General features: G+C 39.1%; 1 protein-coding gene across 1 annotated transcript; it reads left to right on the forward strand.

Annotated features, from left to right (window-relative positions):
- The first annotated feature begins 709 nt into the window (after positions 1-709).
- Positions 710-10427, forward strand: abhd17ab (abhydrolase domain containing 17A, depalmitoylase b). The gene is made up of 5 exons (XM_077224347.1): positions 710-1066; positions 1957-2339; positions 4727-4921; positions 5406-5585; positions 7141-10427. The coding sequence occupies exons 2-5, from the start codon at positions 1963-1965 to the stop codon at positions 7364-7366; spliced, it is 978 nt and encodes a 325-aa protein (XP_077080462.1). The 5' UTR covers positions 710-1066; positions 1957-1962; the 3' UTR covers positions 7367-10427.

Below are 10427 nucleotides of genomic sequence, written 5' to 3' on the forward strand. Positions count from 1 at the left end.
ACTCTGCATGTTTTCCACACTGAAGTAGCGTCGAGTCACATGCTACTCAGCGGACCTTCTGATTGGTTACATGCCTTCTGACAGTTTGCTACTATTTTATTAATTTAAAAATAGCGCAAAGAAGTGTAATTTCTTTTTGAGGTAAAGATATGTTTGCCCATATGTGTATGAATAAATCAGACAATCTGGTATTGATATTGATGCTGAAAGAAAGTTACATAAAATGCAGGGTAAAAATGCAGAAAAGCTACAAAGGTTCTGTCTTATGTTTTTATGATTGTAAAAGTGTACTCAAATTCTGGAAAGATTGCACATGTGTTACTGTGAATATGCTTGTTTTTGTAAATACAAAAAATAATAATTCTGATTGGTTAATTATTTCTATATTCATGAATATAGAATCTATGTATACAAATAGCCTATTCCATTTTACGGCTTCCTTTTGTAGCAAGCACGATCTCTTCATTAAATGAATTAAGAATGAGAACATTTTTATTTATTTTATAACACTTGTTTTATTTTGTCTTTGTAAAGTTTGTATTTAGTTTTTTATTTAATAAATTATATTAAGTTATTATACAATATCATGTTTGAAAATACCAGTTATTCATAATTTTCTCCTTTAACCCAACAGGTTTTTAATCAATGTTTACTTACTATTTCCCAGCACTAGCGCCTCTCACTTCAAGCAGTATATCTATCACTGCGAGACGCAATGAAGAGTGGGAAGGCTAACTAGCATCTTTGACTGGAGTGGAAAAAACACAGCTCTATTAGCATATACCAGCAGATTATTATTACATGTCAGGACGGCAGCCGGGAATCAACTCGGAACGGAAAACCAGAAATTGAGTTTTATTCCTGGAGGGCTCTGCTTTTTATTTGCGGATGAGACATGTCCTCGGCGGCGTCCAGGCCTTTATTTGTTATCTGAGAGGAGTCGTAGCTGACTGGCTAGCTGGCTAACTCCTCCCTGCCCCCTCACTACGAGCTAGCTACTTAGCGACAGAGGTGTGAAAATATAAAGAAATCCGGCTTTGGCAGGCTGTGGTCAAGATAACGACACGTATGTGGAATATACATATATATATTAATGTGTTTGTTTGCAATGTAGTGTTCGTTTGCAGCTGAAATGAGGTGTACATTTTGTGTTAGCGATAAGCGGGTTTGTTGGGGCTGATGTGACCATTGGGGGATATTTTATATCGGAGCCTTTTAAACAGGCAATATCAGACAATATGTATAATTTATATTTGTAGTCTATATAGTGTCCGATAGGAGATAGACTAAAAGTTTTAAGCTGACAAGAACAGTAGGCCTATAGCTGGGAGATAGGTTTACTGGATGCCTGAGTTAATTCTACCCGGGTATTACTTATTAACTATTTGTTTACTGTTTGTGCTTTTTGCCCGTTTAAGTCGTCGTAGAGAATTGAGCACAAGAAATTTATAAAAGAGAAGCTCCGTCATAGTTTTGTTTTTGCAAAGGTGCCTGAAATTATTATCAGTTTTTTAAGTAAATGATCACTCCGTAAATTGGATGTTAAATGAGTTAGTTGTGTGGAAAAAAAAATTCAAACAAAGAAATCAGCAGCACTTCTGTGAAATATCAATAATTGATGTACAGTCACATGAGATCATATCAGTCTTCTAGAAAATGCTGTTTAATTGTATTGGGAGGGGGTTGTGCCCCATGGGTGCCGCCATGTTGAGATCACATGACCAGTGGTGGCATTTAATAATAATAATAATAATAATAATAATGTATTATGCTTTCAGTCAGCGCTCAAGGTAGAAAGCATAATCATAGAAGTACATCCAAACAAAACTAGCAATATAACACCAAACACAATTAACATAAAACAGAGCCCAATTAAAACTGAATAAGTATAAAAATACATAAAACGTTTTGTGTTGAATATGTATTGACAATGATCTCCTGTCTTCTCTCTTGCAGTTGACAATGAATGGCCTTTCTGTGAGTGAGCTGTGCTGCCTGTTCTGTTGCCCCCCCTGCCCCAGCCGCATCGCTGCCAAGCTTGCCTTTCTGCCCCCTGAACCTACCTATGCCCTCCTGCCCGATCTGGAGGCCGGGCCGGTACCGGTCGGACCAACGGGGACGTCAAACTTGCGCTCCCGGGGAGGAGGTGGCGGCAGTGGTGCGAGTTCGATAGGGGGTGTGAATACCACTGGAGAGGGGCGCTGGAAGCTCCACCTCACAGAGCGGGCAGAATTCCAGTACTCCCAACGGGAGTTGGATGCCACGGAAGTGTTCCTGACTCGCTCTAGTCGGGGAAACAGAGTGGGCTGCATGTATATCCGCTGTGCCCCCTCTGCCAGGTAGGATTGGACACATTTTTGGAGTAGTAATAGGGGCTTTCGCACCAGATAGTTATAGGAACTTAGTTATAGGAACCAGCCACCAGGGCGGTTCCTGAGAACTAAATGTTCCCCTAGGGCGATTTTCCTGGTTGCATTCGCACTGCCAGTAGGAACTCTGAAGTTACGTAAACCACGCTTGTTGTTTTGACTTTTATTTTGACAGCGCTGAAAACACAGAGCCTGAGCACACAGCGCTCCCATTCTCTGTCTTCATTAGTGTACAATCTGTTTAACAGTCCTGTCTGTACATTATTGGATGGAACTGTTATACAAAGAAAGTAAACCGTATATGTGTTAGCGTTCGCCATGTGGTTGATGCCCAATTTTGCTAGCTGAGCAGAATCATGTTACGCTTGGTCCCTTAAAGCCGCGTTGGATTTTCTCCTTAACGTTAAGGTTGAGAGGTCCATCTATCACCGTGTTCGTATAGTTAGTTTGTGGAGTAAGTATATAGGCTATAAACTGTGTGTGTACATTACTTTTTTTAAGAATGGCGGGGTCTGGTGTTTTGCGTACGTTCGGCCAATCAGCGTACAATTATGTCACTGGTTGTTCCTATTGTGCTGGGTTAGACTCTACTCTGAAGTAGGAGCTAATTTAGTTCCCATTAAAATCGTTTCCAGTTCCTGTGGTGCGAACATGCCAAAAAGCAGGTACTTCTGCAAGTAGTTCTAGGAACTATGAAAAAAACCTCCGGTGCGAAAGCCACTAATGTTTGGAGGGGCCTTATTTGTAGTTTTCACTATAATATATGTTTAAGTGTCACGTTTCCTCTGATGGAACCCCCCTTTTCCTCCCAAGGGTCATTTACATTCCTTCATTCTTTTTCCATCTTTCCTTTGTCCAATTTCCTGCTTCCCTCTCCGAGTTTGTCTGCTATCTTTACCCAGAAGCCACTCCTTCCTGGACGCATTCTTTCTTTATCACACGCCACTTTATTCCCACTGTTGTTACTTGTTCCTTTGTTCCTTTATTTCCTCTTTAAGAGTGATTTCCATTGGATGAGTACAGAGGTTTTTGTTGTGCTCCATATTGTGGACGTCTTTTCACAATAGATGTCTTCTCTTCTCTACACAAAGTACGTGTTATTTCGTTTTGAAAGTCTGGATTTGATATCAGTTTTGTTATTAACTAAAGCAATTAAAAATAGTTTTTAAATTGAAATTAAGCTGAAATTAAAATATGACAGTGACATGACGTTAAAGGGACATTGTGTAGGAATTTCTCCCATCTAGCGGTGAAATTGTATTTTGCATTCAAACAAATTGTACTCTCCAGCGCTTCCCTTTTTCAAATGCGTGTTGCATCTGCGCTAACTGTTATGTACCAAAAAGCTATGACAGGATGTCTTCTAATAGCACTTCGTCGAGTTTTCCTTCGGTTGAACAGGTTTGTTATTTCAAACAAACTGCAACTTGACACAACGAACAAACGAATGTTACAGTAACGTTATGAATAATAACAGTGCAATGCAGCCTTTTAAACTTGCCGGGGCAGTGACAAGCGCCTCTCACTGCTCTGCTCCTCCGTTTCTGCTGCTTTCAGTTACGTGATGCTGGCTCTGATGAAAACGCGTTGTGGAAACACGTTGGCCTAGTACTTTTTGACCCTCTCTGCTATTATAGTTTTTCAAGATGGCGGAACGACATGGAAGCCTCCGTGGACCTACCCGTCATTTGTATATAAAGATAATAAATTCTTCGTTTACGAGGATAAGTCAGATTATTGGCAGAGGTATTTGTACACCATTGAGGACATATTTATGAATAAAAATATTGATTTTAGATTATAAAATGCCTAAAAAACTACACATAGTCCCTTTAAGGCCAAGAATGGTAACCCATACTCTGAATAACTGAAATAAGTTTAAGTACTGAAATTACTAGAACAAACTTAAATTAAAATAAATTAGAGCTAAATAGAAATGTTAATAATGACTATAAATGACTCAAATTAAAATGAAAACTGAAAATATAAAAGATCATTCAAAATATTAATAAATACTTTAATAAATACTTTAATGGTATATTATTCAAATTGAAATGAGACTGTTTGATATACAGCCAACCGTGTTTTTTCCACCCGGTTTATTTGAAACTAATTCTACACGCATACACACCCATGTTAGTTATGAAACCATTCCCTGCAGCGTATCGGGCTCAGTGCTCACTGCAGATGTGTCTACATGCACAGTGATTCTGCGAATTAAATGATTGGTTAAGTCTCTTTGTGGATCCGTCTTGACTTAGATGTTGAGTCAGACCCTGAAATAGTGTAATGAGCATACTAGAGAGTGACTTTGTACTACAGGTCCCATCACCCTATTTCTCTATCTCCCTCTTCAGGTTCACTGTCCTGTTCTCCCATGGTAATGCGGTGGATCTGGGCCAGATGAGCAGCTTCTATATCGGCCTAGGCACTCGAATCAACTGTAACATATTCTCTTATGATTACTCCGGCTACGGGGTCAGCACGGGGAAGCCCTCAGAAAAGAATTTGTATGCAGACATAGATGCAGCGTGGCAGGCTCTACGCTCAAGGTGAGACTATCAATACCAGGGCACAACCAAAACAACTGCATGTGCATAGTACGGCTCAAGTTTTACAATGCTGCATCTGAATGTATAAATCATTTTAAAAGTTTGAAAGTTATTTACTGGTTCCTCATTTGATGTGGAATAATGCTAAAGATACACTTTAACAAGTCTTTTTAATGATAATGTTACTTAAACATGAATTAACCTAAAATAGTATTATTTTTCTTAAAAGTGCTAAAAGAATCCTTAAAGAAATCCGTAAGAAACCATTCAATAAACTAAATGAACAGAGAACAATTTTCTTTAATTCAAGAATGAGAATTTTCTCAAAGGCTGATGAAAATTCACACTCCACTCGATTTTTTCCAAGCAGTCTGCAAATCGTACTGCTCTTGGTCTGAATAGGCTGCAAATTACATTCACATGAGGCAGTTATTTGTTCAGTGTATGACATTTAATTAGCTTTTGATTCCTCTCCTTCAAACAGATATGGCATCAGCCCAGAGAATATTATCCTGTATGGACAGAGCATTGGCACGGTGCCCACAGTGGACCTGGCATCACGATACGAGTGTGCGGCTGTGATACTTCACTCTCCTCTCACCTCTGGCATGAGGGTGGCCTTCCCCGACACGAAGAAGACTTACTGCTTTGACGCATTTCCCAAGTGAGTGCCAAAAATCATTATGTTCTAACTTGTCCTTTATTATTTGGGTCTTATTCCCATTTTCACTAGAGGTCTGACAGGGCTCATCATTGTTAACGAGCTGATGATTTGCCTGGTCATGGCCAACACAGATTGCTGCTATTTATGAGCGATTCACTGGGTTTTGGTTTTGACGAAAGCAAACGGAGTGTGTTGTGATGTGGATTGCTGACTGAGATTATACTGAGCTTCTTGTTTTGACACAAAATGGGAATCAGTCTTTTTATTCTTTAAGTTTGATTACAATAATTTTCATTGCATTTTGGCTGTGACAGCTGTGTTGTGGAGCTCAGAGGGAGTTTGGTTGCACTCGGTGGGTGGTGTCATTCAGTGCCAGTGTAGTAGAACACATGGTCGCATACAGCTGCAGTCAAAACCACCACTGTTCTCGCACAAGTGCTGTGTAGTTGGCTGGCAACTGTTTAGTTTACTGACACACACACACACACACACACACACACACACACACACACACACACACACACACACACACACACACACACACACACACACACCACATGCACCACACTTGAAAATATAACTTGCAAAGATACATTTCCAAAATGTTATGCATTTCAAGTTATTATTGTTGGTTTTAATATAAATATTTGTGTACTTCAATTTTTTTTGTTTTTGAAAGAAGTCTCTATGCTCACCAAGACTGCATTTATTTGATAAAAAATACAGTGAAAACAGTAATATTGCGAAATATTATTACAATTTAAAATAAATGTTTTCTATTACAATATATTTTAAAATGTAATTTATTCCTGTGATGCCAAAGCTGAATTTTCAGCAGCTATTACTCCAGTCTTTCAGAAATCATTCTTATTTGCTGTTTTGATGCTCAAGAAACATTTCATATTATTATCAATACTTTATTGATTAAAAGGGATAGTTCACCCAAAAGTGAAAGTTCTGGCATCATTTATTCACCCTCAAGTTGTTCCAAATCTGCATGAATTTCTTTCTTCTGTTGAACACAAAAGAAGATATTTTGAAGAATGTTGGTAACCAAACAGTTGATGTACCCCATTGATTTCCATAGTATTTTTTCCCCATTACAGTATTGTTTCAATTTCAAATTGTTTTTTTTACATTATAAATGTCAATTTTGATCAATTTCATGCACCCTTCCTGGATAAAAATATTAATTTCCTTCAAAAAAAAAAAAACAATCCTGCTGACTCGTAGTACTTGAACGGTAGTATGTTATTTTTAAACATTACGTATTGAGTTATATTCAATTATATATTAATATATCAATTTGTGTGACATAAAATTAAAAAGCATAATTAAAACAGTTCAGACTGTAGCTTTCCAGTAGTGGGCTGTTATCATGCTACTGAAAAATGAGTTGAAGTTGAATTTAATTCATGGCATTTCATTGATCATATACATCAGATGTAAATTAGCTATTCAAACTACTAATTGTTATTTGAATTTACTTTCTCTTTGTGGATTAATTATGTATTTCTTCTAACACCCTGTGTCCCTTTGTGTGTCCCTGCTTCAGCATTGAGAAAGTGTCTAAAATCACATCTCCAGTGTTGATCATCCATGGGACGGAGGATGAGGTGATAGATTTTTCCCACGGGCTGGCCCTGTACGAGCGCTGCCCCAAAGCTGTGGAGCCGCTGTGGGTGGAGGGAGCCGGACACAATGACATCGAACTGTACACCCAGTACCTGGAGCGCCTGCGTCGTTTCATTGGGCAGGAATTGGCCGCACAACACGCCTAAGCTCTCCCTCTTCTACTTCTTGTCATCCCACCATCTCCCAGTCCGAGAGAAATGGATGCATCAGTAACTTATTGAAGGCTGCCATTTTGTATGGACAACCTTACTGTCAGAGCAGCTTGACAGATGCTCCACTGCTCAGATTTGTTTTCTTATGTGTTTTCGGTTTTTTTTCTCTCCCTCCATTTGTCATCTCCTTGTACACGTGTGTATGTATGTGTGTGCATGGGGACCCTGGGGGGTGGAAGTGGAATTTCTCTGGGGCAAGAATGGATGGATGAGTTCTTCTGCCGGATTCAGTCCAAGGAAATAAGCCAGACAGAGTCCTGTACCTCCAACCAGACTGTCTTTCTCCATATCTGAGCATTCATCTGTCAGTTGAGTGGTTTGCTTCTCTGACCTGATCCCATGATGCCTCAGCCTGAGAGATTTTCACTTCCCACTTCTCATCAGGCAACCTATAATAGCTCAATCTCAGCGCCTGGCAAACTTCCTAGCCTTCCTGACCCTGCAGGATGGAATAAACCGGTTGTTTGGTAGAGGATTTCAGGATTGAGTTTTGAAGCATCCTACACAGGTGCAATGATGCCCACCTCTGCATCTTCATTCTTTCATCTAATCATTTGGCCTTTTCTTGATGGCTCTTGTGGCCAAGTGTGTGGGTCCATACTCTCTCATATACCCTGCGGGATGCTCACCTCTATGCACTGACGTTCCCTTTTATTGAGTTTTTGCCTTTTATGTAAAAGATGAGCTTGGGATAAGATGACACCTGATGATGTACACCGCTCCAGGCAGGGAAAGATCGAATCCTGGGATGTTGGCTTTTGTTCCCAGCATTATCAATCTATTTTATTTCTCTTTGGTGTTGCTGTCCTTTCTTCTCAGCATGTGAGGGTGTCCATAGCACCCTGAGGTGAAAGAAACTGGGAGGGCTGCTCCATGATCATCATATTTCAATGAAACCACTGCACTTGGAATGACACGATACGGAGCATATTCCATACGTCATGCATCTGAACTGTTGGCCAGTAGAAAGATCAAGGTTTTATTCTCTCGTCGGGACTTTCTTGAAGCCAGATCTTCGGCACAGTATTTCCACATTCATTCTCAACTAGTTTAACTTTTAAAATGGATTTTTGGGCCATTAAATGGTCTAATTGTGTAGAAACAAATAATGCACACAACACAGTCAGAGATAAAAACAGAAATCACTTCTGAACCCCGTGGCAATGACACACAACTCGCAACCTGTTTTTCCTGTTTTTATCCTGACGTCAAGAATGATTCTTCAATGGAAATGAGGTGAAGCTATAATCATGCATATTTACTGTGTCTCTTGATTTATCATTTTGTTTTTTAAGCAAATCATTTCAAAGCAGAACACATAATTTAAATGCTCCTCTTTGTGAATATAAAGGATTTTCCTTTTTCTTCCCACTTCAAATTGCTAGTTAGTGGCACATGGTTTAATCTATCTAAGTGATGTTCTGACAGCTGGGGGCAGGTTTAAAGATTATAACTAGCAATAAAGGCACAACAATGAGGTCATCTACAACCTATTTTTGTGATGTCATCTCTAGTCAAGCTGCTCCTCTTCAAAGGGAGTTTGTCTGATATGATGTGGATGCAACTATCAGGTTATCTGATGTTTAGAAAGATTGTAAAAGATCTGAAAAACAACTGTGAATTATCAAGGGAACTTGCTGCTACAGATCTCGACAGAATGGTCTCAACAAAAGGTTGTAGGGTTCAGCCCTTTAATTTCATTGTTTTCTGTTTGCATCAAAGACTACCAAACCTTTTCAGTGAGATAAGACATTGCTTCCCCATACTGGCGAAATTCATTCTTGCCCTTTTTCAGGGATAGTTCACCCAAAAATGAAAATGATCATCATTTACTTGCGTCATTTATGCTGTGGTGAGTAATTGATTTTCTTTCAACCAGACAGTTGGCACCCATTGACTTGCATTAGTATCTATTTTTTCCAACTATGGAAGTCAATGGGTGCCGTCAACTGTCAGGTTACCAAACTGTCTGGTAAGTAATGACACAATTTTCATTTTTGGGTGAACTATCCCTTTAACATTGTGGGCTGCACAGTCATTCTGAATTTCGCACAATAATTTGTTTATTAACTTCAGTATCTTTTTGGGGTAGGTTTTTGCTAGATGAAAAATCTGATTTTATGGTGCCAGAAGATTTCATCTCCAGATATCCTTTTTTTTTTTTGGTTAACCTTTATCCATCCACTCCCTTGTGTCTGTTCATATGTGTTCTGGTTAAACTCACTCCCATTACTGCACAACGCAAAGTAATTATGTATTCCGAAAACAAAACACTGGCTTGTACATAATTTCCAAAGCCTAATTCCAGCAAATCTGATTCCATGTTTCATCATGTAGGCCTACTAAAGTATGTAATCTGGGGTTGGACACAAGGGGGCATGTTCATTTTCCATTCTAACCAAAGATGACAGGTGTTGGATTTGTATTGGCCGCCCACTGCCATTTGTCAGCGCTCAGATGTGGATTGGAGCAGGCGGTGGACTTGGGCTGTTCAGACACAATACAGGCTGCTGTTGATGCCATCGAGGGGAAGTTTTTGACTGGACTGTTGGTGAGCCTCCTGCAAAACACAAGTGTTTGTAGGGCTGAAGCAATACCAACTTGGAGCCAGCAGACTGGATGTGTGTGTTCAAACAAGAAGGGAGGACATTGGCTTGAGGAAGGGCTGGAGTTACCCAGAGACTCCATCCCAACACATTCAGCTCTTTTTATTACGATTTTTTTTCTTTCTTGTTTAAAGAAAGTAAGTTATAGAAATATCTTTTTAAAACTATCAGATGTATGTACTGTATAACATTGTTTGAGAAACTTAATCTTGAGGTTTGAGAATTTGTTTTTGTATCTTAATGGATCGGGAGTAAGAGTTATGGGGGTGTTACTGTTCTGTCTTTTATGCATTATTCTAATGTTGTTGTTTTTAGTTTTAAATGTCTTTTTCCTTTTCCAGAATTAATAAATAAAAGAGATCGTAGAAAATAAAATTATGAATTGATAA

Source organism: Siphateles boraxobius, unplaced genomic scaffold (assembly GCF_051911475.1).
Source record: "Siphateles boraxobius isolate OS27281-9 unplaced genomic scaffold, OSU_SipBor_1 9, whole genome shotgun sequence".
NCBI lineage: Eukaryota > Metazoa > Chordata > Actinopteri > Cypriniformes > Leuciscidae > Siphateles > Siphateles boraxobius.